We start from the raw sequence: 25,206 nt of genomic DNA on the forward strand, positions 1-25,206 counted from the left end.
CTGCCCAGTGACACAGGCTAGGCCAGTGAAGACGTTATATTGGAGGCGAAGTTATGGAACATATTCAGAGCTCATGCACAAACTGAGCAAAGAGAGTAATCTGGAGAAAGAGAGGAGGGAGGGCATGACAGGTCTTTCTGCTCAGATGACTTTGATCTCTATGTGAGGCTGGCCTGGATGCCAGCTCCTGGAAAGTATGTGGGGTAAACGCCAACACCAGAAATGATGTGTGTTAGTGACCCGCCTCCTACACACACATCTTGTGACCCACATCTCCAACTCACTATTTTCTGCCACAGTACAACACTTGACATACGTAACTGTCATAAAAAAAAAAGTGTTGAATGGCAGTACGCCTGGTTAGGTGTGTGTGTGTGTGTCGTGCAGTGTAGCTACGTGCAGGGACTGACAGCAAATGAGACTCCAAAAGACTAAAGCAGGAGCGATGAAATCAAGCGTGCTTGATACCCTTCTCAGGCTAATAGAAACTGCCAGTGGAACGAATAGGCTCAGGGATGCCAAGGCAAGAGAAAGGGAGGAGGAAGAGGAAGAGGGGAAGAAGGACGAAGCAAAGAAGTAAGTAAGATAGGACAGAAGACAAAGCAATGTTGGAGGGATGAACAATGGTGTGAGCGGTGACAGCAGAGAAAGATAGACAGGGAGCGATATAGCAGCAGAAACAAAGCGCGGGAAGCTAGAATGACAGTCTCGTCCCAGTGCAGCAAGCCTATATGCACGCTCGCTAATCCTCAAAAATAAATCAGAATAGAAAATTAAATAAAGAATAGGGGAAATGCGTAGGAGGTCTCTCATGCAATTAGACGACCCGTTCTCCAGCTCCTCTCTATCTCTCTTTGTCTGTGAGTCTGATTAATACAACTGGGATTGTAGCCGTGCTCGAGCAGTATGGGATGGACCTGCTGCAGACTGGCCTGCACAGGGACAGCGGGGGCGGCAGTGGTGCATTTAAGTGCAAGTGTACATCAGCAGATATATATTACCGACTCGTTGGCACTTACATTTGTATTTCTCCTCCAGGTGTCCCTTGGAGAGAGACAGCAGACCTATCTTCATCGACAGGACCCGGATCTTCCCACTGCGACCACTGAAGGGACCACACACACAGACACACAGTTATATTTATTGTGGGTAAATGTCTGTGTATAAACAAAATGTTTACGTGCATTCAGGTCAGATCTAAATTATATGCATCAGCAGTGACAGAAAATCTTTATGCGCTTTCAAAGAGATTCATTTTCAAGTGTGTATGTGGGCTGCTGTACTTCTATCATTGTGAGAAAGTAATGGGAATATTCTGGCTGTGATTATACAGTGTGTTCCTGCTCTGTTGGCAAGTGCAGAAAGGATTTCAGCATGTGCGTATGCATGTTTTGTCTAAGAAAAGAATACACTGTGTAACAGCCATCGCTATGCCAACTGAGGCACTTGCTGCTCAATGCCAGAATATGTTGAGTTAAAGAATATGAGAGTATAACACAATCATTATGCCTGATGACACAAATGCAGATAGATTTGAAAATGAATGAGCATAGTGACGCATCAGTTCTGAAACTTTCATCCAATCTGGTTCAAGAAAATGTGCCATGTAAGGAAATGTAATTGCCTTCATTAGAAACATTTTCAAAATGCGAGGACGCAGATGGCAACATGCACAATTCACAGGTTTTGTCATAATCCGTGACAAATTAATAAAACAAAGGAGGCCCATTGCTAATCCTGTGTTTTAAATTGGAAACAGATGGCATACGTACGTGTCGTAAACATTGAGCAGCCAGTTGAGACACATGTCCACGCAGAGCGGCACGTTGACCAGGTCTTTGTGCTCCTGCTCCAGCCCGTCGTAGATGGACGTCAGGCAGTTGATGACTTCAGGGACGGACAGCAGCTGATTGTTGTTGGTGAGCTTGTGCTGCTCGAAGGTGCTCTGGGCCACGCTGAGGTCCAACAGGTCAACTGCAGAAGAAAAAGAGGGGAGCAGTAGGCAGGAAATAGAGGGATTAGAACAGAGTAGGAGAGAAACAATGATGAGATAGAAATAATGAGGAGAGGAAGAACAGTGAGGGTTAAGAAAAAGGGAAGAAGGTTAACAAGAACAGATAGAGGGAACAAAAGGGTGACAGCCACAGGTTGGAAAGACAGAAAAGGTGAGGTAAGAGCCATTAGTAACCTTTCAGAATTGTACAATGAGCTTTAAGCAGTGGCAAAAAATGTTTCTTTAAATGCCAAATCTGAACGGGGTGAGAAGCTAAAAAGTGGCACAGTCTATTCATAGTGGCACTTATAATTATATTTGTACGAAAATGGAACAAAACAACTAACTGCAATAGGCTACGGAGAGTTGAGACAAAGAATAGACGGATCATTTTTGTGAAATATGAGACAGAGAAATGTGAACAGAAAAGACAAACGAGGAATAAATGTCAGACTGAGAGCAGTCTAGTTTCTTTTGATTCAATTTATTGGCGATAACTTCAATAACTCAATAAAAAAGGAATGTATTTATATCAACATATCAAATATCCTGCCATTATCTTTTATACTGTAGCTATCAATTATCTTAAAGTAAGAGAAAGGCAAAAAAGATGGAGAATATTTAACGAGACAGGCTTATTCTGTCCTTTGAGACATCAAATAAAAGTCATTAGATGCATTCAAAGTGTGATTGTGGGCGATGATGAGACACAAATGAGTTTAAGTAATAATTTCGCCCAGCAGTAAATGTGCTTATTTACTTCTTTCTGAGAGTTGTATGGGAAGATCAACCCTCATATCTGTGTATTTACTTTGAGACCGGTCCTTGCAGTCGGTTAGCTTAACATAACACATAGACTGAAAACTGGGGAGAAAAATATATAAATCGGCCTATAGAGTAGTTGGCTTGTTAACACGCTATGGCTCATTTGTGTCTGCAAGGGGAAAAAAGTGTGGAATGTGGAATTAGTGCTTAGTATTTGTACATGATTTTACAGACTTATTAACGGAAAGATCAGATCCTGATCGGACTGTTAATTAATGATTTAGTCAAGGTCCACTGAAAACACCAACCAGATAACCATCATCGTTGTTCAAAACAAATAGACGGTGCAAGGACTGAAACAAATACACAGTGTGTTCACTCTGCTAAAGGTATTGAATTGACATGATCAACATAAATGCTACTACATATTGGCTAAAGAGCATTAGTATTAATTTAGACCTACCCCTTATGTACATTTCTATTTAATTGCATCCAACAAATATTTAAAAACAAGATGTTGGAAAACATTGTTACAGATATACTAGAGTGAAAGAATGCACAATGGTCTATTGCTCTGAATGCATCTCTCCCTCTGATCCTTTTCTAGAAACCGTTTAAACTACCCCTCCAACAGCCCACCTCCCGCTCACCTTTACTCCTCACTAAAGTCCCCTCATTTTCCCTGTTGCATGCTGCCTGTCAGCCCCCCGCTCCTGCCTTATGTTACCCCCTGTTCCCCAGACACCACTAATTACTGGGCTGTATCCACGTGGAGCGCGCACAGCAAGGCAGCCAGGCTGTCAGAGAGAGAAACCTTATTTCTCTCTAGCTTTCTCACTTTACACACAGATATGATGAAGCTATGAGATATGAGAGGCACATTAGTGGAATGCTATGCAAGCTCATTTGTGCTTCACCAGCCCCTTGGCATAAACGTTACCTAATTAGACGTTTTATAGCATCCCCGTCGTGTGTGTGTGTGTGTGTGTGTGTGTGTGTGTGTGTGTGTGTGTGTGTGTGTGTGTGTGTGTGTGTGTGTGTGTGTGTGTGTGTGTGTGTGTGTGTTGTAGTCCCTCACACACACAGGCTTGCACACATACACACATACAGTACATAGGCACACACAAAGGTCTCCAAGCAATAATTCCACATGAATCCAGACTAGTAAGTATTAACTACTGATCCTTCTGATGTGTATGTGTGTTAGCATGTGTGTGTGTTTGTGTGTCCATGTTTTGCGCTGTGACTGTTCTAATCTGTGATGAAATTGAATCGCAGCGCCCCAAGTGGAAATCACTCTGGCTAATGCATTCTCATCACAAACACGCACATGCAATCAGAGAGCCAATATGAGATAGCAAACCAAAACGCCTGATTCATTGAAACTCATTAACAAACACAATGACACACTTTAATGCTCACAATTATTCAGGTACACCGGCCTGCACATGCACCAACACGAGGCATGGTTCACTTCCTCTGTTCATTTCAAACATGCACACGGAGCAGACTTCTTACAAGCAGCGGGATGTAGAATTCTCAGCGTGTGTTGCTATTATAATGTCAACAGCTGGATAATAGTTAACATTTGTGACCATTATTACACTTTGCCGAGCACAAGCACCTGCTGCCATGCTGGTTGAAATGTTGCAAAGAGTGGGTTTAAATGCGGTTGTGTGTGTGTGTGTGTGTGTGTGTGTGTGTGTGTGTGTGTGTGTGTGTGTGTGTGTGTGTGTGTGTGTTTGTGTGTGTGTGACTTGATGCGGTTGATAGCCACCTGAGACTGTAGTTAATAGCCACCTTTATCAAAGCTACCATTATAAACAACAAAACCAGCAGCTTTCGTGTTAAGGATTTGTATCTTATTTTGAGCTCAGCCTAAAAAAAAAAACACCTGTGCCCACCAAATGAGGCTATGCTCAACACAAGCACCAACTGTGACTGTGCATTGTGAAGATCCTGCACAGCCACGCACACACTCACACAGAGAGTGTGTGTTATTTTATAGGCAAAATATCCTTGGCTCCTGCGTTGGTCTGGCACAGCATCTGGCAAAGCTTCAAATCATTCCTGCATCCCTTCGTTGAACCCAGACTTAAAATGAAGCATTACATGACTGTAGGTATTGAGGTGTGAGTGTGTGCGCGCGTCTTACTTACAGCACAGCGCTTTCTGTAGTCGGCGGATCTTCATGGCTGTCCTGTATGCTGAGAATCTCACACCATTCAAGTCCGCTACAAGCAGGGAAAGAGACACAGAGATGAAAGTTAAACGGACAAAGCAAAATGGAGGCAGAACATCAGAAAACAAAGGGCAATAGAAATCAGCCTACTGAGCAACATAAGCAGGACCCCTGTATTCACTAAGAGCCGACATTTTGTTAGTTATTTTCTATGGAGCTGACCGAGGGGAGGCTGATTTGCACGGTGTAATTAGGTTAGTGAGTTGTGTCTCAGTGGGAGCCGGTGCTATTTGATGAGCTGCTGGCCTACAGAAAACGCTCCCAAACTTTCACAGCTGATTACTTATCCTGCTGCTCATTAAAGCGCGGTCATACAAGCCGCCCCACTGGGAAACACAGCTCCATATGGATAGGAACAGGGAGAGGGCCAAAAAATCAAGGTGAAATCCATCAAGTTATATCCAAAGAGTAAACTAACTAGACGAGAAGATTGGGCATGCATGCAAGATTTTGAAAACTTTTAATTGAAACTTTTTTCTGAAATATGCAGTGGATTATAAAGAGTGACATGAACATGGTTCTAGACTTAACATTTTCTTTTTTTAAAAAGGCATGTTTTATTAATTGGAGTGCCGAAAAAAAATGAATTTCACCTCTATCTTGGAGACAATTTATGCTATACCTTTAAACATGGTCAAATAAAACGGAAATGTTATGATTGGTCGGATATCATTAGAAGCAACTGAGAAAATATGCTTTTTGATTTAAGATTAAATAAGACTTTCCGGTGGGGATTACATCTAGGACTTAAAGACAGTTGATTGTGTCATTATGCGATTGTTTGTGCTTCTTACCTAGTGACTGGTAGAGCTCTGTCATCTTTGGATGATCCCAGCAGGTGGTCTGTGTCTGGTGACTGTAAACAACAACAACAACAACAACAACAACAACAGAGAAGAACTATTAGTCTGAGAAACCTAAAAGACTCATGAGCTGAAACACAAAGAGAACAGAACAGGAGCCACTGAAGTCAAAACACACACTGGCTAAACCTTCAAGGCTAAATTACAGAAAAACTACTTCAAAAGATACAAAAAACAAACAAACTTGTGGCCACGCTAACATAACTATCATCATCATCATCATCATCATCATCATCATCATCATCATCACTTAAAGCATTCAAACTGAAGACTTTATTGGCATCTCTTTTGACATTGCACACAAATTGAGGATAGAGGCTGTAGATTACTCCACAAATCCACAAATAATGTATAAAACCCAAACCCCCATAATGCCATTTGAATGAAACACACACTCACACACACATACACGAATAGACAAACACTTTAAATCCCTCTCATCACAACAGTATGTGTCTTTTCAAACACCATGGGATATAAATATGAAGGAACCTTGTCTCAACTCCCTGTTTACGTGTCTGGATCAGACAGAAGATACACAAATACTACAAAAACATGAACAAACCAATTCCACTGAAAAACCAATGCTTTAAAAAGAAATCAAACAAGGCTGTGCTCCAACTGATCAAACATGGTGGCTTTCAGACACACAGGACAGAAAATCTGACATTTCTGAAGCAGCAGCTGCCAATCAGCGCCTCTACTTGAGCTCTGCTGGTCGTGGTGTGTGAGTGTGTGCGCATGTGTGTACTTCAAGAAGCCATCTGGCCGGCACTAAGATCTGTGAGGAAAGTTTCAGAAGATTTCAGGAAGACATTTTAGAAATAAAAGTCTGTTTTTGAATGCAGAGGCTCCCATGTGGTTCCTCTCCGCTGACAGGCAGCAGGAAGTGAAGTGGAGTGCTGACAGTGAACTGAGTTGGTGGGATGGACAACAGGAGCCCCAGATGTTCATCACTATTCACCGGCTGTGCAGACTCATGGCCCTTTCACACCCGCACAGACATCGCTAAAGCGTCTAGGTGCCGAGGACAGGCTCGTGTCTTAGCTTACAAAGAGCTCGCCTGAAAGGGTTTCAATGAATCAAAGTCAGGGGAATTGATGATATTTGTCGCACGCAAATACACAACGAGGAGGAAGAATGTTGAATATCCGCTCCACAATTGTCTGACAAGTATTGCAATAAAACATGTTCATCATTGAAGTGTAGAAGGGTTCATCAGAGACTCCTCAACACTGGTACAATGATGGGAACACACAATCCAATCACTGCCCCAACAAAATGAATTGTACGACACTTCCATCAACAAAAAGACTAGAAAGCTTGTGATTATGTCCACAGCTCATGAATGCCATAATGACTTGTCAAGTTCCACTGTACTCAACACTTGTATCCCGGCAATGTATTCACTTTGTAAAGCCTAAGCAATCTTTCTGTTGTCCTGTTGGAGGAAGAATAGAGAACTGTTGACATATTTACTAGCTGCTACTGTTTAGATAACACAGTGAGAGGAACAGTGAAAAGGAGAGGCATCGGGAAAATATTAACGAGGCAAAAAACACATTTCCTGACAAATATTTGAATGCTTTTTGGACAGCAGCAGTGAATCGTCCATGTATCAGGTCTTTCCAATGCTTTTACACCTGTAGTTTGTTTTAACACTGGCTTTTAAAAAGAGGTGGCTAACGGGGAACGAGGGCATATGAGGATCAAGCTGCTTGGGTCATGTGACACCTTTCTCCCATAAACGTCATTAAATGACATCAGAGAGAAAGCATCAACAAATCAAACGAGGTCACCGAAGGCGACACTGCGGCAGGCTGAGGAAAGACAGAATTTATGTAGGGTGCAGTGAGGACGGGAAAAAAACGTTGTACAATATGTTTTTATGAGAGCAAGCAAGCAAAATAGGGTGAAAACATCCAACACCAGCAGTTTCCGACAATAACAATTAGGCTTATCAAAGATAATTGCTATTAATATGAAAGGTTCAATGTTGCGGTGCCATTTAGAGCTGCTTAAGAGTCCATCAGCTGGTTAACATGTGTGTGCAAATTGCTCACTCCTACTCTGCTGCTCCATAATTAACCATAAACACTTTTTTCCCTGAACGAGTGACAATTCCTGTCTTTCCTCACAGAAGGAAAGTAAAAGATTAGACAATGTCAGTGCCCTATCAAACGGCTGCCTGCAAACACTTCTGCTGTGTGTCTGCTGGGAGTTTATCACTGTCCCGCACTGACACAGCGCCGTGAGTTATCATGAGTGTGCAGACAAATGATTTCTTGCATATCTGGATATCCAAAGAGACAGAATTAGTCATAAATAAGTAAGCAAGAATAAAATGTATTTTTCAGGGGTGACAGCGACCTGCCAGGCTTATCATGGAGCGCAGTGACAGAAGAAGAGTCTGAATTCGCCAACTGACATCCTCTCCTTGGCTCTTTTTGTTCTTAAAGAAAGGGCCTCATCCCTCCCAAAGTTATCACTATTCTAATTCTGAAATGCAGTTCCAACAGCTTTGGATTCTTATTAAAACTACAATTCTCCCACATAAGAAAGGCACAGAGGGAAAGAGATGCATAAAGTCCACTCGTGTGTACAAAGGCTGTCTGTTCTGTTCGGTCGGACCAACCACCAATTGTTTCCCTGACAAAAACACGGACAGACAGAACATCCACAAAAGCTTTTGCGTGCAGAAAAGACTTTCTCTAATCTTTTCAGAGATGCAGTCTTACTATATTTTCCTTCCAAAAGCCTACCAGGCGGCTAAGCCCTCCCCTGAAGCGCCAGAATGGCTGAAATGGGACAGCCTGGGGGGTTGCCAGCATGAGATGGCACGTACTGAACTTGTGTGAAGCCATTTGATTTCCTCCCTAATATGTCGCCTGAACTCATCACCACAGGGGGTGGACACGGCGAAGCTTTAATCAGGGGGCTTTTGTCAACCCAGAGAAAAGAGGCAGAGAACGAGAGGAGATGGAAGAGGAAACGAAGGGGGGTTCTGGGAAATGAACGTGTCAAAGACTGACGCTGGTGTCCCAAGGATGTCGCGGCACTGAGATCGACCTGTGATTATTCCTGCAGATGGATTCAGACTCCAGCTTTCAAGCAGCACATTTAGAAGGTTTTCATGAGGGTGCAACAACCAGGTATACTTATGTGTGAGGGAGGAGATGGCGGCACAAAGGACTATCTTTGTTTCAAAATGAAAGAAAGAGCCACACACAGAGTTAAGGAGTAAAGAGTGATTGATCTCTCTTTTCTCGTTTGGGAAAGGCAATTCAAATTTAATGTGAAAGCCACCATGGAGAAGAATAACCGGGTCCAACTCCGGCTTGAGGCATCGACCGCACATATGGTGTGTGTGTCTGTTTGGAGTTGTGCTTGGTTCCAGTACTAGTTAATGTGCAACTATGGCTGTGTGTGTGTGAGCGTTTCCTTGCCAGGGAGAGGATGGGAATCTCTTTTTGTGTGTCTGTATTATTTTGGCTGAACGGCCTCATGCACATGTGTTTTGTTTTGTGAGAGTGGAAGGAAGCCGGTTCATTGGCTGGGCACATCTGTGATCACAGGCTGTTGTTGACTCTAAAGTTATAAGCCGGTCCCTGAGTCGTTGTCTCTCTCTGGCTTTCATCTCTGATCCGCCTCTAGTGCCAAGCTACACACCCAAACTCAGGTCAGGTGTGTCCCCCTGTCTCTCTGTTTCTCTTTCTATCTCTATTGGTCTGAAAACACTTTATCTTGACTTCCTCCCAAATGAACTCAATACAATAAACTGAAAAAAACACTTCTAAATTGCTGCTTTTATGGCTCATGAAAGTTTTACTAGCTTTCCATTTAAATGCAGCAAAAAGCAAAGGTCTTGAAAATAGTCCCATGTGTACACTAATTGATCATAATTTAACTCAAACAAATATATAAATGCTGGAAAATATTGTTTCAAAAACTTTTTGGAGACATTTAACAGAGTCTGGGTGTGTAAATCTTTCTGGCTGAAGCTTTTACTGTGGGTTGTTCTGCGGACAATGGCCCAAGGGGGATTTAAAAAAATGGCTAGTTGACAATTTAACGGAGTCGGTGACATTTCGACTGAGGGCAAGAGGTGATTTAAGGGGGCAGGCATTGAAATATATCAATTTTATCATCTTAGATCACAGAGTGAGACTGTAACAGTGTCCCAGTAGAATTGATATAGAGGAAGACAGAAGCATGTGATAAGCAATAGCTCAAACTGCTACCCAAAGATTGAAATAAGGCTGAATTCAGGTTTGGTGTGTCAGCAGTTTACTGACATACGGTTACATGATTTCTGGATAATGAGGTTCTTTAAACTTTCAGAACATTTCTGAACCGTAGAGGTGATGTCTCGTTTTTCACACATCTTCTCTCTACCTGTTTTAATAGGATCCGGAAGTTTGGCTAAAAATTAGAATGTGAAGCAAGGCGTCAAGCTAAAGCTGTTCTAGTCACTTTTAAAACAGTGTGGGAAGCTGCCCTGGGATCCACTCAGGTATTATCTATTCAAAAGGAAGTGCTAATGTTGGACTGAATGAGAAATGCAAGGGTGAAATAGCTTGAATTGTAATATATACACAGGAGCAACTGGGCCAAAAAAGAAACTCCTAATTAGCATAAAATAAATGATGCACGTGCAAAGAATACCACTACAGGTCACAGCTTTAGTGTGAAAGGTGGTAAAAGATGAGATTCCTCGTGGATACATTTGAGATAATGAACTTTTCACAGTGAATTATAAAAAGAAAATGAAATGATGAATAAATAACATTTCAACACAATGTGCAACACACTGCCCCACAAAATGGTCTTATGAATGGTTTCAGACTTACTTTCCTACATGTTTCAAAGCAGTTTTTTCTTGAATGTCTTTTAATCTCACCAAAATGTGTCAAGAAAAACCGTCTGAGACAGGAACTATTCAAATCAAGAACTCAAAACTCCTTGACCTGCATCATGTTGCTAAACATTCCTAATGCTATGTTTTAAAAAGGGTCAAACACGCAACAAGCTGACAACCATAACCATAATAAGGAGATGGAAAAGAATGCCCCAGAGAACAAAGCATTTTTTGACAACTGCATTTTTATAATATCCTGCCTGCCCTACCTTTAAAGACAGCGAGTGTGCAACAACTGTTGTCACATAACATTCACACACACACACACACACACAATTGCAAACCATTTGTACACACTGATGGGTATCGAAACAATCTCCACACTTACTTGATGTAATACGGAACCTTATTCTGAGAAACCGCACGTTGCCAGGGCAGCTGAACAGATGCTGCAGAGAGATGGATGGAGAGAAAAAAAAAATCATCAGTCAAAATCAAAGCACCAACTTATTAAACATCGCACAATTGTACCATGCTGCACAGTAATCCATTTAGTGTTTGGGGCTTGACTTTGACTAATTCTCACATCTAACACTTCCATTATAATGGGCGATCTATGTAAAAATGTGTCGTTGTGCATGAAATCGATAGTAAAAGAAAGTAAATGGGTATTACTTTCGGGGCAGAGAGATGGAGATGGGAGACAACAAGGCATGAAAGGGAAAATACATTGAAAAACAGAGGGAAGAAGAAGACTGTTGAAAAAAGGTGCAGAGTCCAGGTTTTTGTTAATACTGTCAGACCAAGGACGACGTTAAAATGACAGGCATTGTTAAACAGCTAGATATAAGACTTGAGAAGCTCTCAAGAGCAGACATTTTTCTTGATTTATCGTCCTCCCACTTCCCCTCCTCCTTGACACAGCTCTGCGCTCAGATAGAGAGATGAAAAGACAGTAAGAGAAAGAGATTAAGTGAGATTGGGAAATAGACGAGATGGATAGAGCAAGATAAGGACGCAGGACTTTATTGATCCCCGAGGGAATATTAAGCTACTAGTGTAATGAGAGCGAATGTGTGATGGAGTAGATAGTGTCATAGTGCTGGGGAGATGACAGAAGAGACGCTGTTTTTGTCTGGCGCAGCTGTTAAGCTCACAGTGGGACTTCCTTGGTAAATTCATGTCTATGGGTGACACGGCACGGCGGGCAGAGCTTACCACCTGCTTCGAATTACACACCGTCCATTTTGTCTCTGTGTCTGATGGCCAGAAAAAGTCCATCAGGTGGAGCAGAAAGAACTCTAATGGCCGTATGATTATCGAAAATGACATTAGAGAGATAGACAAGAGGAGAGAGAGAGAGAGAGAGAGACTGGCTGCTTTGTTTTATGTTCACACTCGTGCATTCATCTCTTTCCTCTGTAGCTCTGCCTCCAACTCTCTGTTCCTCTCTCCCTGCTAATGACCACTCCAAAGAGGGAGAAGAAAGAAGGGAGTCGCTGGAGAACTGTAATTAAGCGTTGCATTATTCAAGAGTGAAGTGCTTTGTCTGCAAACTGTGTGTTTGTGTGTGTGTGTGTGTGTGTGTGTGTGTGTGTGTGTGTGTGTGTGTGTGTGTGTGTGTGTGTGTGTGTGTGTGTGTGTGTGTGTGTGTGTGTGTGTGTGTGTGTGTGTGTGTGTGTGTGTGTGTGTGTGTGTGTGTGTGTGTGTGTGTGTGTGTGTGTGTGTGTGTGTGTGTGTGTGTGTGTGTGTGTGAGCACTCGCACCCACATATCAGCTGAGCATGCACGAATGTCAAGCGTGTGGCCGAAGGTTAGAAGATGGGACATGGAAATAATTAGCAGGATGTGAAGCACTGCAACTGAGTGGAAACAAAGCAAGTCCCCACAAATGATTCCAATTCCCATGAAAGATCATTTGCTCTATACTTACTGGAGAGGAAATGTTGGGAGGAGGGGCCGAAGTCCCGGTGGGCTTCCTGAAGCAGCTTCAGTCTGTCCTCCACCGCAACCTGCACCATTAACAGACACAGACACAGGTTGGTTAGAGTTGCACTCAGAGAAACACAGCTTTACAGCGGTTGGAGATGGTGCCATGGTTTTATTATTCAGTGCAATAATGTCCTCGGGGAGGAACGTGAGTAATATAGAGAATACATTTTGAGCGGGGGAAAATATAAATAATAATGAAAGTATATCAATGTTATGGTGTAATTAATGCCCTGATGCAAGACCAAGACCACATGTACTGATGTAAGACAGTTTTTTGTGTTCCTATGGTTACACTTTTTGTTCAACGGGAACAAATGCATACAATTAAATAGACACTGTAACTCCCCCCCACTGCTTATTGTGTTGTTTTGTTTTATTTTTGATGTGTGAGCATTGTCCTTGTATTTTTTTGCTGCCTTTCTTGTTATGTATGTCTTTGAAAATGTTAAATAAAATCTAAACAATAAAATAAATACAATACATTCAGTTAAAGGGGAGTTGCTGAAAGCTTAAGAGCCCTTTAACTTGTATGAGTTAAAAATATGCTCATCAATTGTTTTAATAAGTATATGGTTGATATATGGTATGCTATTTACATGTGTGTATTGCAGTTCACTGGTGTGTACAGTATAGTATTGTAGAAATTATTTTAATCAGGAGGATCTCTGGTTCTTATTATTTCTATTGTGGGTACACACCGCAGCTCCCACAGAGTGTGATTACATGCACATTTATATCCTGGTGATACCTGCAGTTCTCAAATCGGTATTTACACTGGAAGCAGTCGGTCACAGTACTTCAGTGCATTCCCAAGTGTTTAAAAAAAGCTAAAAAAAAAAGAGTCAAATCATATCCTGCTTTCAACAGGATCATTCTCCATACACAGATAAGTGCCATGTGCAAAAGGTGAGTAGTTAACTAACTACTAAATTATATATCCTCAAACACACATACTGTAAAATTGCAGTGTTTTCCGAAGTGTTTTATCGCAATGGCAATTAAAAAAACAATAAATTGTGCAGCCCTAGGTGAAGCTTCACACAGCTTTGAGTTATCATTTAATCCTGCAGTCCTGTGAAAGCAGAGTATTGACCTCTCTATCAGCGCACCTGGGTCTAACATGGCTGCGGGGCTGCTTTGCTCCATCAGGCTGACCAGCAGAACAGTATTGGCAGTCAGTAATATTGAGACTCTCACACACACACCTCAGGCATATGGAAGCTAAATCACGGCAGTCCACACAGGGAAGCTGGAAGTGGGCTCAGAAAGACCAAAAGCACAGTTCCTTCTTGCCATTAATGGATGTAATGGCCAGTGTCCCACCGAGAGGAATATGGGAGCTGTCTACATGTGAATGCCAAATCACCAAACTACACAGTCGGACCAGGCCTATTAGTGAAGCTGTCGTCTTCCTGCAGACGGAAAGAAATTAAATGAGCGAACAACACAGAAGGAGAAGTGTGGAGTCCACTGAAACTATGCGCTCCTCTGACTCATTATTTGAGCTATGGTAAGCCTCCAGGCACAAAGACTATTAGAGGGTGTCTGTACAGTGCAAAGCCACAAAGTAGCCCCAGTACCAGTTTCTCTTTGTGGCAGTGTTATGCTTAACAAGGAATGACTTTAGGTTTCCTTCCTGGATTGCATTTCTTAACACACTGTAAGAGCCTTTTCTGCTCTTGTTGTCCCCACTCATCTTCAGCGACAATGCTGCATGGAGAAAAACCTTAAATGAAGTCTGCAAATGTTACAATGACTTTTAAACTGTGGTCTTATGTGTCTACAGTGTGTACTGAAAACAACTAATTAAATCAATGAAATGTTATTTGTATTGCCAAATTACACTTTTGTCTCAGGGGGCTTTACAATCTGTACAGCACAAGACACACTCAGTCCTTAGATCATAGCAGCGCACAAGAAAAACCTCCCAAAAAGAACCCCATAATCAAAGAGGGGACAACCTGAGGGAGAACGAGACATGTGGGATCCCTCTACCAGGAAGGACGTACATACAAAAGGTGTTGTGTGTACAGAACAAGAAAGAGCTTATGTTTAATCACAGCGTAAAGAAATACAGATATTAACCTTGCTCGATAAGGAGAATGTGTCTGAGAGAACCAAAACAACCCACGCGCTCTCTGATTTGAAGCTTGAACTCATGCAGAGTTAACATGGAGGATGTCACTCCATAATTCACAACCAACATCACGTCTCTTCTCTCCTTCAGATGACTCGTAGAGAGACTTCTCCACGACTCTGCCTCCAGGGCTGAGACATGCTCCGCTCTGAGAAACACTCGGCATCTCCCCGAGCGGGGCGGATCACGCCAAGACCATCAGTTGTGTTGAGAGTCAAGAATGTGACTGGTGTAATGTGAGAATGGTGTTCATTGATGTGCAGCGACACAGTTTTGCAGAGAGCACGGAGCTGTGTTCAAATAAAACAGGTACACGGGTAGAGGGACAACTCTCCGTCCCGTGTGTGTTTGGCTGACACAAAGTGAAAGGTGAGAGGAAACCGAGAGAAAGAGATAAGACTCTAGAAGAGGGGAAGACACACAGACAGGCAGTAGGAGAATAAAGGAACAGGAAGAAAGGGGATAGAAGAAGTAGAGTCGTAGAAGCTAGTGTTTCTGGACAAAATGCTGTGAGAAGAAATGCTAAGAAAGAAAGGAACTACCTGTAGGAGTTTCCATCTCATGTTGAGCTGGTCCAGTTGTCTGGAGGCGGTCGACGAGAGCTGGATGTCCAAAGGCGTCAGCTCTGCAGAAAGATCATTGACGATTCTCACATCGTGGCGTAACGGTGCGATCTCCTCTCTGATGGTCTGGACGGCAAGATTCAATTTCAGAAATGTGATATTCTAACAGAATTATGATCATGAATATTCAGTTAACTGATGACCTTATCATGGTGATTGTGCTTTCGCAAAACAGTAACCCGAGTTCACATTATCTTCAGTTTCATCTTAATGGCTGAGTAACTTTTTCTTATTTACGGCGTTGGCCTTATCATGTCCAATTTGAGATAAATCGAGTTTTAAATTGCGTTTTGTGATGCTATAACAACAATGTAAAGTCTGTACTGTGGCTGTCTGTACAAACGTAATGCCTACAGTACGAGCTTTGTGTGTGTTACAAACTGGAAGAGATTGCTTCAAGTGTTGTTTGGAAATCCATTCATAAATTGGATTCGATTGTGGATGTCAACATGATAGGATGTGAAGAGATAGAATGGCAAGACTGTCTATACCAAGGATGCATTTATTAGATGTGAAGCGGAGCCACAAACAAAGAAATAAATGCAACAGTGAAGGAGTTGCCTTCGCTAATGAAACAATGATTTATTTTGAATATTTCTGTGTGGCACTTTTTCTCCTCCTTCACAGTATTCATTTATTGTTAAGCGTTATTAAGAAGTGCTGTCATGTGTCTGCTTGTAAACTAAATGCGTTTCTTGTTGCTTGTCTCTTGGCCGCATATCCTTGTGGAAAAGACTTCCTCAAATGTAATGAGTGGCATTTGCAAACAAACAAGGCAGAATCATCAAACCAAGTACATCATCAAATAAAGTGGCAATTTGTAGCCGAAAAACTAAAAGAGAGAGGGCGGAATTCACAGCCATGTCTCACCCGCATTAATGCACACACTTATTTCATGCATGGTACGGCTAATACTTGAACTGAAGCAAACCACAATTGGCAGCAGTAAGTTTACAAAACATGTCTCTGAAGTGTTTGGCTCCAAATACCAAACACATCACCCAATGCAGCATCCCATAATCCCCTCTGGTTCAGCCCTGTTTCAAAAGTGCTGATTCTCTGTCTGTTACTTTAGATGAATATAAGGAGCCACTCCCCACGCCCCCCTGAGAGAGATTTGGTTAAAAAGAACACAATGGTGCTCTAGGAGGAGATTCAGGTGATAAGGTGGGGGGGGGGGAGTTACCTTGGTTGGTGATTGGCTAATGGTTACAAAAAATCGTTATGACATCATAAAGTGGCCAAAATCTGATCAGCTCATTTTCAGACAGGTTTTTATAGAAATGGATCAGGACAAAAAGAGAGAGAATCTTAGTTCCTGAAACGTTCAGAATCTCTTGACACAGAGGGGACACATGTTTATGTATAAAAGACATGAAAAGTGGATTTTGCATTATAGGTGACCTTTAATGCTAAATCTAAAATAAGATCCTGCACGTCAACGTAGAGTTTTACTGAAGTTGATTCAGTGCTTCATGTTTTCAGAGGGGTGGAACTATCTAGAAGTGTTGATGATTACGATGCATTAATGCCCACAACAGCAGTGCTGCCTCTCACCACGGTCTTGTCGATGTGGTCCTGCAGAGAGTCGATCAGCAGGTCCCCCACCGGCTGCCAGGTCTCTTTGGCCTCCTCTGCCTGAGTCAGCCTCAGGTCCAGCTGGTCCATGGAGCTCTGCAGCTCCTGGAGTCGCTCCAGGGCTCGCTCCACCTGACTCTGCCAGCCCCCCATGTGCCCCTTCAGACGCTCCCACCGCTCCATCACCTCGCCCGTCTGCTTGCGGATCGCCCGGGCCAAACCTCGCGCCTTCTCCTCTGGGGTGAGGTCTGGAAGAAGAAAGAGAAGTCAGTTATTCTGTTGAAAAAGATGGTACTGCCTTTTCTATTCTTTAATATATGCGTAGTTTCCCTACAACTATATTATAATAATAATAGATTTATTTTGTTGGCGCTTTTACAGGTGCTCAAAGACGCTTTACAGATATAGTGAAAAGAAAAGAACAGCAAATAAATATATATAGTTAAAGTTAAAGTCAAATAATACAAAAAAAACATTAGTAGATATTTTGTACTACCCTTAATATAAGTGTCCTCCAGCTAAAAATGCAACCTCTTCAAATTCTTGCATCGAACTGGCTTTCCATTTATATACATGTATTATATAATTCAAAGAATATTCTGAAGATCAGATTATTTTACTGAAGTAGGAAGTCCTTTTTATCAGTTTTCATTCGATAAAAGAGTCCTAAGAAATGGAGCCATAGTTGTATTAAATAAATGGCATCTTGACATATTGAATAAGCCTTTCTTGGGCATTTTTTCTCTTCCTGCATATAACTATCTTTTATTCTTATGTGCTTTTTTTCGATTTCAGGTAAGGCAGATAAGTTAAACTCAACATGAGAGGACATAAAAAAGAAGGGCATATGGTATTAAAAAAACAGGGAAAAAAGGATCCCAATGAAAGTGCGGATAGAGTTTTAGGCAGGCAAAGCATGATGAAAGTGATCAAAAGGGCAAAAAACACAAAGGATAGAATCATAGGATGCAGACAGAGACAGAAAACTGCTTCCCAAACGGACATTATTACGACACAGAAATATTAGCAGCTAATGAGTTCACAGGTCTTCTCTCCACTGTGGAGATAATCATCTTCACCTGTTGCATCTCTCTTCACCCTCTCTCCCTCACTTCCTCATTTACATACACACACTAAGAAGACATCTGTGAGCCGTACTGCAGGTGGCGCCTCATGCAGATACAAACAAACAATGTGATTCTGTGTGGCTTTGGTAATGAAAAATGTAACGTACAAACAAAACAAAATTTAACGGCAGAGGGACAACTGAATAAAAAAGACAGGCGATTGAAGTTGTTCGACTTTGATTCTGTGTCACTATAAGAAACGTCATCTCCACTGACTACACAACAAGGAACAAGGGCAGCCTCTAATCTTAGATCAGCTTTTTATCTATTTATACAAAGAGGGGAGGCTTTGATACGCATATCAAAGATCACAGAGAACAAGCCTATCTGAATACGCTCTGAAGTCTTGCCACACCCCTACACCGCCCCGTGGGATGGTTTAATTATTTACACAGTAGGGTTTTAGTTTGAAGGCAAATGTGCTGACTTAACCAAGACTTCCCTGCCGCATCCGACAGAGACAGCAAAGGAATGTTGAATGAGTCGGCGCATTTTTCATTCTCGCCGTGAACTGTTAGATATTGGCACTAGTGAGCGGTGTTTGTAGAGCAGTTCACCTCACAACTGGGCCAAGTCATACATTCTATTTAAAGACAACCAGACAGGTTTGCTTTGAATGTCTAAATGCCTTTTGCTACAGAATGTACTGAATCAGACGTCTAGTAAGATGGATAAAAGGGACTATATAACATGTAATTATAACCTTTATTATAACAAGCTATATCCTCTGCCCTTTTATTTGAATCTACATTTAAGTTTATGTATCCACTACAGTGCCTTAAATAAAAGAATTGTCCATGGCATGTTCAATAATTTATGGCAACGATAGTACAATTAGTTTCATTTTTATAATGCGGAAATGACAGTTACAAAACACTAAATATGTCTGTCATCAGGGTGCTCACCATTGAGTCCAGTGCTAAGTGTCTAGAATATAGGCGAGTATGCTGATTTTTTTTAATGGAGAGTATAAACGTACCTGTCTTTGGCTGTGGGTTTTTGCGTGGCTCTCCGGGACCCTCGATGGGCTGGTCAGCGAGAAACATCCGGGCTTGATCCAAAGTGCTGATCACCAAATGCTCACGTTCCTTCAGCTCTGACCGTACTACCTGCAGGAGGAATGCAGAATGATGGGTTAAAGAGAGCTTCTCCAGAAAGGTAAGTGTAACAAATGACTTTGAATGGATTTTAAGTGGAAAGAAAGTGCGTCTGATCCAGTCGAGTTTTTGCAGTTGACTGAAGAAAGAATAAGCCTTCTCAATGAGAAAGAAACTTTATTACCAACAATGGACTTGAGCAGGAGATAATTCATGCATTTTCTCTGCAGGTATGTGCATGTTTGACTCGTGTACCCTTATCTTGTGAGCGCCGATGAACTCCAAATGAACCTGCTTTAAATCTGAAGGAGTTTGGTATCCAGATCGCTGCTCCCCCACAGAAATCTCTGCTAATCAAACCACTTCTGCTTGAATCGGCTCCAGCTCTCATTATATTACGAAACAAGAGACTTATGATTAGCTCACACTCACGACCAAAGAACAAGAGCAGATGTTTACGATTAGACTTATGGGCGAGATAAACAACACTCTCAGAGGCTAATTAGGTGATTTCTGCATAACAAAACACTGTCTGCCCAGACTTCCCTGAGTAAGAGGGGAAGCAGGAAGTAAAGGAGAGAGAGCGGCGTTGTTAAGAGTGTCAGCGGGAGGGACACTTTTGAATAAAGATTAGCGATTGAAGGCGAGAGTACAGGGTCAAACCGGCCATTTCCTTGGGGTCGGTGTGAAATTAGCTGAGCGATTCGCGGTACAAAGTGAGTTGCTGAGAGCTATTACCCTGCAGGAAATACCATTAGAGCCCAGTATCACATATGCTGCTCATCTTCCTTCACAGCAGCTCAAAACGCACACAAAAACACACACACTCCATCTCCTACAATGCAGAAAAACAAATACTAAAAGTTCACAAACCAATTTAACGGACACTTTTCTTAACCTTATTTGGAACTGAAAAGAGGCAGCACAAACGGTATGTTACAGTATAATTATTCGTGTTTTAGTATAAGTGTGACCCCTGGGGAACTTCATTGCCTATCGGAGTGTGTGATTGCTTTGTAAGGAGGCGTTGTAGTTTAAGACGCTGTGAAGCACGTTGATTAGATGGGACGTCGCGCTTTGATATAGTCTCACACTTACTTTTTCAAACAGACAGTGAAAATGAAATGCCAAAAATGATGTTTTGTTGTCGTTGACTGAGCGGCAGATGACAACACCCTGGGTTCAGTGGGATCGTATATACAGTACCATCTGGAGGGATAAGAAGAGATGGGAAAAAATAGCAGGGAAGGAGGATGGGGTGTAATACTGTGCTCACAGGCCTTGAAATGCGCTCAGACCTATTTGTTCTAGTTCCAAAATAACAAAGCTTATTTCAGGGAGTCTGTAATAGGAAAGTTTAGACCAATGACAATTCCACACAGCCTCCTGCGGAAGAATGTACCCTTGTGCTGAAATGGAGCTGGAAATCAATTAAATCACACCTGTTAATAAATGGTTTGCTTCGTTCCAATGATTTCATCCTGGCTCTCATGGAGGGAATATATTAGGCATGTAGCTCAGAGAGCAGACCTTGAGAGATAGAAAGTAAATGAGAGATGATCGAGGAAGAGAAACAGAGCTGTGCATGTTGAGCAGAGATAAGAAAAGGAGCAGGGCTGCGTGGACAACTACCGGTCGAAACCAACCTTATTCTTTTTCATCCGTTTTGTTTTGTTTTCTGAGTGGCTAAAAATGGGCTTTGAAAGGGATTGAATGAAGTGTGTATATTAGGGCTGTACGACATATTGTGTCGTGACGATAATCACGATATGCGCATGCGCGATATTCACATCGCAGGACATGCGATTTAAAAAAAAATGCTGCTTGCTTCAAACAGGAAAACTTGTGCGGCTCTCATGTCAGGGGTACTTGAGTGAGTGAGATGCAGGGGCTGCATGCACAGCAAACCACCAATCACAATCAAATCTCCAAAGCAGACGGACCCCGTGATTAGAGGTAAAAACACTGAATAAAGTAGTTTCATGTGTTTCTCCAGGGCAGTTCGGCGCTGCTAACCGAGCTAGCTCAGTTTGTTGCTCTGATAACTTAAGATCCAGACGTCCGTGACTAAAATCCTTCATCCGGTTAAATATAGTTAGAAAAATACCAATTGCATTAAAGTTCAAGAAAGGATGGTTTGCGGAAAAAAAAAACTGTATTTTCTTCAATTCCTGTATGATTTCATATCGCAATATATATTGCAGGGGGGAAAAAATCGCAATGTCAGTTTTGTATTCAAACATATTCTTTGCATAACAGAGAATGGTAAGTAAACATATTCTTATATCAGTTTTGTAATGTCACAACACATTTTTCTCTGCTCTCTCTCAGATGGGGATGGTGTGAGCACCAACAGCATCCCCAGTTGGATAAATCAAAGAACCCTGATTACAGAACGATGAAGAAAGACTGCTCCCACTGACAAAACAGTTGCCTACTTTGGCTGTTTTAGATTTTTGGATTGATTTTCTGTTTATATAGAAGAGTATATAGTGAATTTATGAAATGTTGGCATTAGGACTGGGTGACGTTTAAATATAATTTAAGATTACTTACAATACGGTTGAAATGTAAGTGATCTACTGGTTAGTTTTCTGATATAAGGAATCATGTTGTGCCAAAAAAAAAGTTAAACCTGTCGTGCGAACATTAAAACATATAAATTGGAAGAGGTAATTGTTCGTCCACCTTTAGTAGAATCATATTGTGATGGTGTGATGTTGGCGTTTTATTGTGTCACCAAAATACTAGAACTATTCAAGGCAACAAAAAAATACGATATCGGTTATCGAAGCTTTTTTTTAGAACATATGAAGAGTGAGGTCTCATGTGAGGCATTTGAACATCAGTTTCATATTTCATATTTCTTTTAAGTAACTTTTCACACTTATGCCAAATTGTCATACTGTATACACGGAGCATTGTGAGAAATATCTTAATCAACTGTTTTGTATTGATTGCAATACGAATACATCCTTCACTGTTAACTGGCTCTAGAGAGACACAGATAAAGAAAGTTGTAACCGCGGGAACACAAGAAGTGCCAAGGAACTGTGCAATAAACAGCCTCTCTCTGTCATCCAGCCGCTGGGTCTCCCTGCACCTCAGACAGATAACAACACCCAATACCTTTCCCAACACTCTTTAGTTAAACTTCACACTCACACAAGGACATACTGTATATTTCAGAGAGACCATATGAGATACATATTTGACACATGTAGAGCTTTGAGGTAAACAAAAAATAGGTTTCTAGTAAATCCCAGGTTGCCTATGAGTGATAAGAGACAGCTGTCTATGTAAAGATAAAAGTCTATCCTTCAGTATGCTCTTCTTCTTCTTCTTCTTCTTCTTCTTCTTCTTCTTGAGAGTTTTTACTGGCACATTAGAATATGGTCTGTGTTGCTGTGATTTGTGAAGAACAGACAGAGACAGGACTCCTGTCTGTCCCACAATGCTCACAACATCTGTCTTGTAGCTGTGTGTAACCTCGACCTTGGCTTTGTGCATTCGTGTGTCTGAGAGGTTGTGTCTGTGTGGGGCTGTTTGTGTCAAGGTGTTGTGTTTGTGTGTGGCCGGAGGAACACAGCAAACTCTTATCACCGCGTGCCCTGTGCTGTGGTGGAGATGAGATAACATCACAACAACACAGCTACTTTCAGAGCTCTACCAAAAAGGCCTCTGTCTCCGTTCTCAAAAGCCTGCTATCTCAGCCTCGCAGCAATATTACCCCAACCCTCATCATCTTCCAGGAGGAAAATAAGCCTCCAAAACGGACCACCACAATATACCAGCTTTCAACAACATCAGAAAAGCTCCTGAGCAGGACTCAAAATGCCTTTGGAATATTGGTTCAGTCATATCCAGGCAGTTTACAAACCGTCATACAATGATAGCTTCTCTATTTTATGCACTGTATAAAATGATGTTTCAATTCTTAAGTGAAGACAATTTTTAAACTTGTCTGACCTAAATCAGATTTTATAACTGGAGACAGACACACGGCTCATGAAGAGGCCTCAGAGTGACTTTGTGTCTGAATATGTAATTGCTCCTTTGACTGTAACACATATGGTTATCTTGAAATAGCTTAAAGCTAGTGATGCTACTGTTGTGGTTTGAAGTCGAACTCTCTGACATGCTTAACTAATCTTCCGCTTCCAGCCGTAATGTTCAAATAAGTCAAATACACTAAGGTGCAGCTAACAAATGAGTCAGGCACGGTTAAATGTTGATGCAAACATGTTCAATGACAGATTCTTACACAAAAAAGTTATTTTATTAAGTTTGATAAAGATGTATTGGATATGTTTATTTTACTGTTACTGCAATTATTTACATGGATTTCAATCCGATGAAAATATTACATTTTAAATCTATTTTATTATTATGGATCTCACTGGTACTGATGTTCACAGCTGTTCATTCATTACTTTGCAGAAAAAATGTGTTTTTAACATTGTATATGATTTGCATTTACTGCTGTTATGGCCACTGTGGGGCAGGGGCAACAATCTGCAAACAAAAGACAGATGTATAAAGAGCTATGGTGAATATGGTGAAGCTGTCATCTAACAGCTGCTGATTTTGACATCCAACCAAACCCTGAGTAATATATGCTTAATTAAAAGTCAATGCTCTGTCCACCTGATGAATGTCTGTTTGTGAAGTGTGTTTTTTGGTTGAAACAAACTCCCAGGGAGATCTAAGTCTCTTTAGCTGCTAAATGCTGCATTGTCTGCTGTTTGTTGCTTGACAGGTTGCATACAGTAATGTTGGTTTTGCATGTATTCGCTGAAACCGCTGTACACTATGTCAATGCATATGGAATTACAGCAATGACAAAGTCGGCTGATATTTATCTGATAGTTCATCACTGTGAGCGACACATTTCACATGCAGTACATGCAGTTGTTTAAGCCATTGCTAATATTCAAATATTTAATAATATACTTAGTAGTTTAAATGTGTTATACTGCTGAGGTATATTGTTGAAAGATTCGGCTAAAGTGGATATTAATCAGTAACAATTAGTAAGCCATGCACTTAACACAATTAAAACAAAACTATAATCAGCCTGCAGGGCAACAGACTGTTAGGACAAAAGTCAAAAAAATGCAAATCAGACAAAAACAATTAAAAGTTACTAAAAACGAGACAATTGAGTGTTAGAAAAAGTCACTGTTTCCAAGAAGATAATGTTAACTTCAGCACAGCACTTTAATCAATTGTACTCTCCTTTACGACCTGTCCTTCCTGGTGCAAATGGTGCTAATCAATCATGCAGGCACAATGATTAAGAAGGTTCTGTAGAGGATCATTAGACCCTCCTCACTTTAGACAGGGTAATTGTGCCCGGCTTAAACATATTGAGACTGCTAAAGAAACCAAATTAAAATGAAACTTAAATAGAATCCCACTTTGTCTGTTTGTCTTATATTTATTGACTCGGAAACATTTGGAAGAGCGCAAGAAAAGATTGAACCGTCCCAACAATTTGGACAAGAAGCCAACTGTTGCTGAAAGATAAGAGCTGTTAATAAAAAATGCCCACAAGCACTTGGTCCCTTGTTCCGAATCCTTGAAGCTGTTAATTGAATAGAGGAGATTGATGAGTTTAATCAGCTGGATGCTGATGGAGGCCTTTTATGGGATAATTGAATATGCGATTAATAAATTCTATTATGGCCAGTTTAGCAGAGAAAAGAAAGAAACAGATCAATATGCAGAGGAGGGAGCAAGAAGTCACTCCAGGTAGAAAGGATAATACCCCTCCTTCTCTCTGTCACACACACTTTTAAATCACCTCCTGTCGTATGAACAAAACTGCTTTCAGGCAGAATCTAAAACAACTGTCAGAAACTGAATTTCCTGAAAACAGACAGGTGAAGGTGCACCGTATTTCTACTTAAATAATTGCTCTCTTCCACAT

At 41.4% G+C, this 25,206-nt stretch overlaps 1 protein-coding gene across 6 annotated transcripts in view; it reads right to left on the minus strand.

The window, feature by feature from the left end:
• utrn (utrophin) overlaps positions 1-25,206 on the minus strand; it is a gene marked incomplete at its 3' end in the record, with an annotated part of 168,395 nt that overhangs the window by 34,655 nt on the left and 108,534 nt on the right. For all 6 annotated transcript variants that reach the window (XM_079647050.1, XM_079647051.1, XM_079647053.1 and 3 more), the window contains 9 exons: positions 19,157-19,286; positions 17,030-17,298; positions 15,392-15,538; positions 12,654-12,732; positions 11,110-11,170; positions 5,795-5,856; positions 4,918-4,992; positions 1,773-1,974; positions 1,020-1,105 (listed from right to left, as the gene is read on the minus strand). In XM_079647050.1, the coding sequence (XP_079503176.1) occupies positions 1,020-1,105; positions 1,773-1,974; positions 4,918-4,992; positions 5,795-5,856; positions 11,110-11,170; positions 12,654-12,732; positions 15,392-15,538; positions 17,030-17,298; positions 19,157-19,286 (1,111 nt within the window). The remainder of the gene's footprint in view (positions 1-1,019; positions 1,106-1,772; positions 1,975-4,917; positions 4,993-5,794; positions 5,857-11,109; positions 11,171-12,653; positions 12,733-15,391; positions 15,539-17,029; positions 17,299-19,156; positions 19,287-25,206) is intronic.

The sequence above is a fragment of the Notothenia rossii genome (assembly GCF_949606895.1).
Source record: "Notothenia rossii genome assembly, chromosome: 8".
NCBI classification, from domain to species: domain Eukaryota; kingdom Metazoa; phylum Chordata; class Actinopteri; order Perciformes; family Nototheniidae; genus Notothenia; species Notothenia rossii.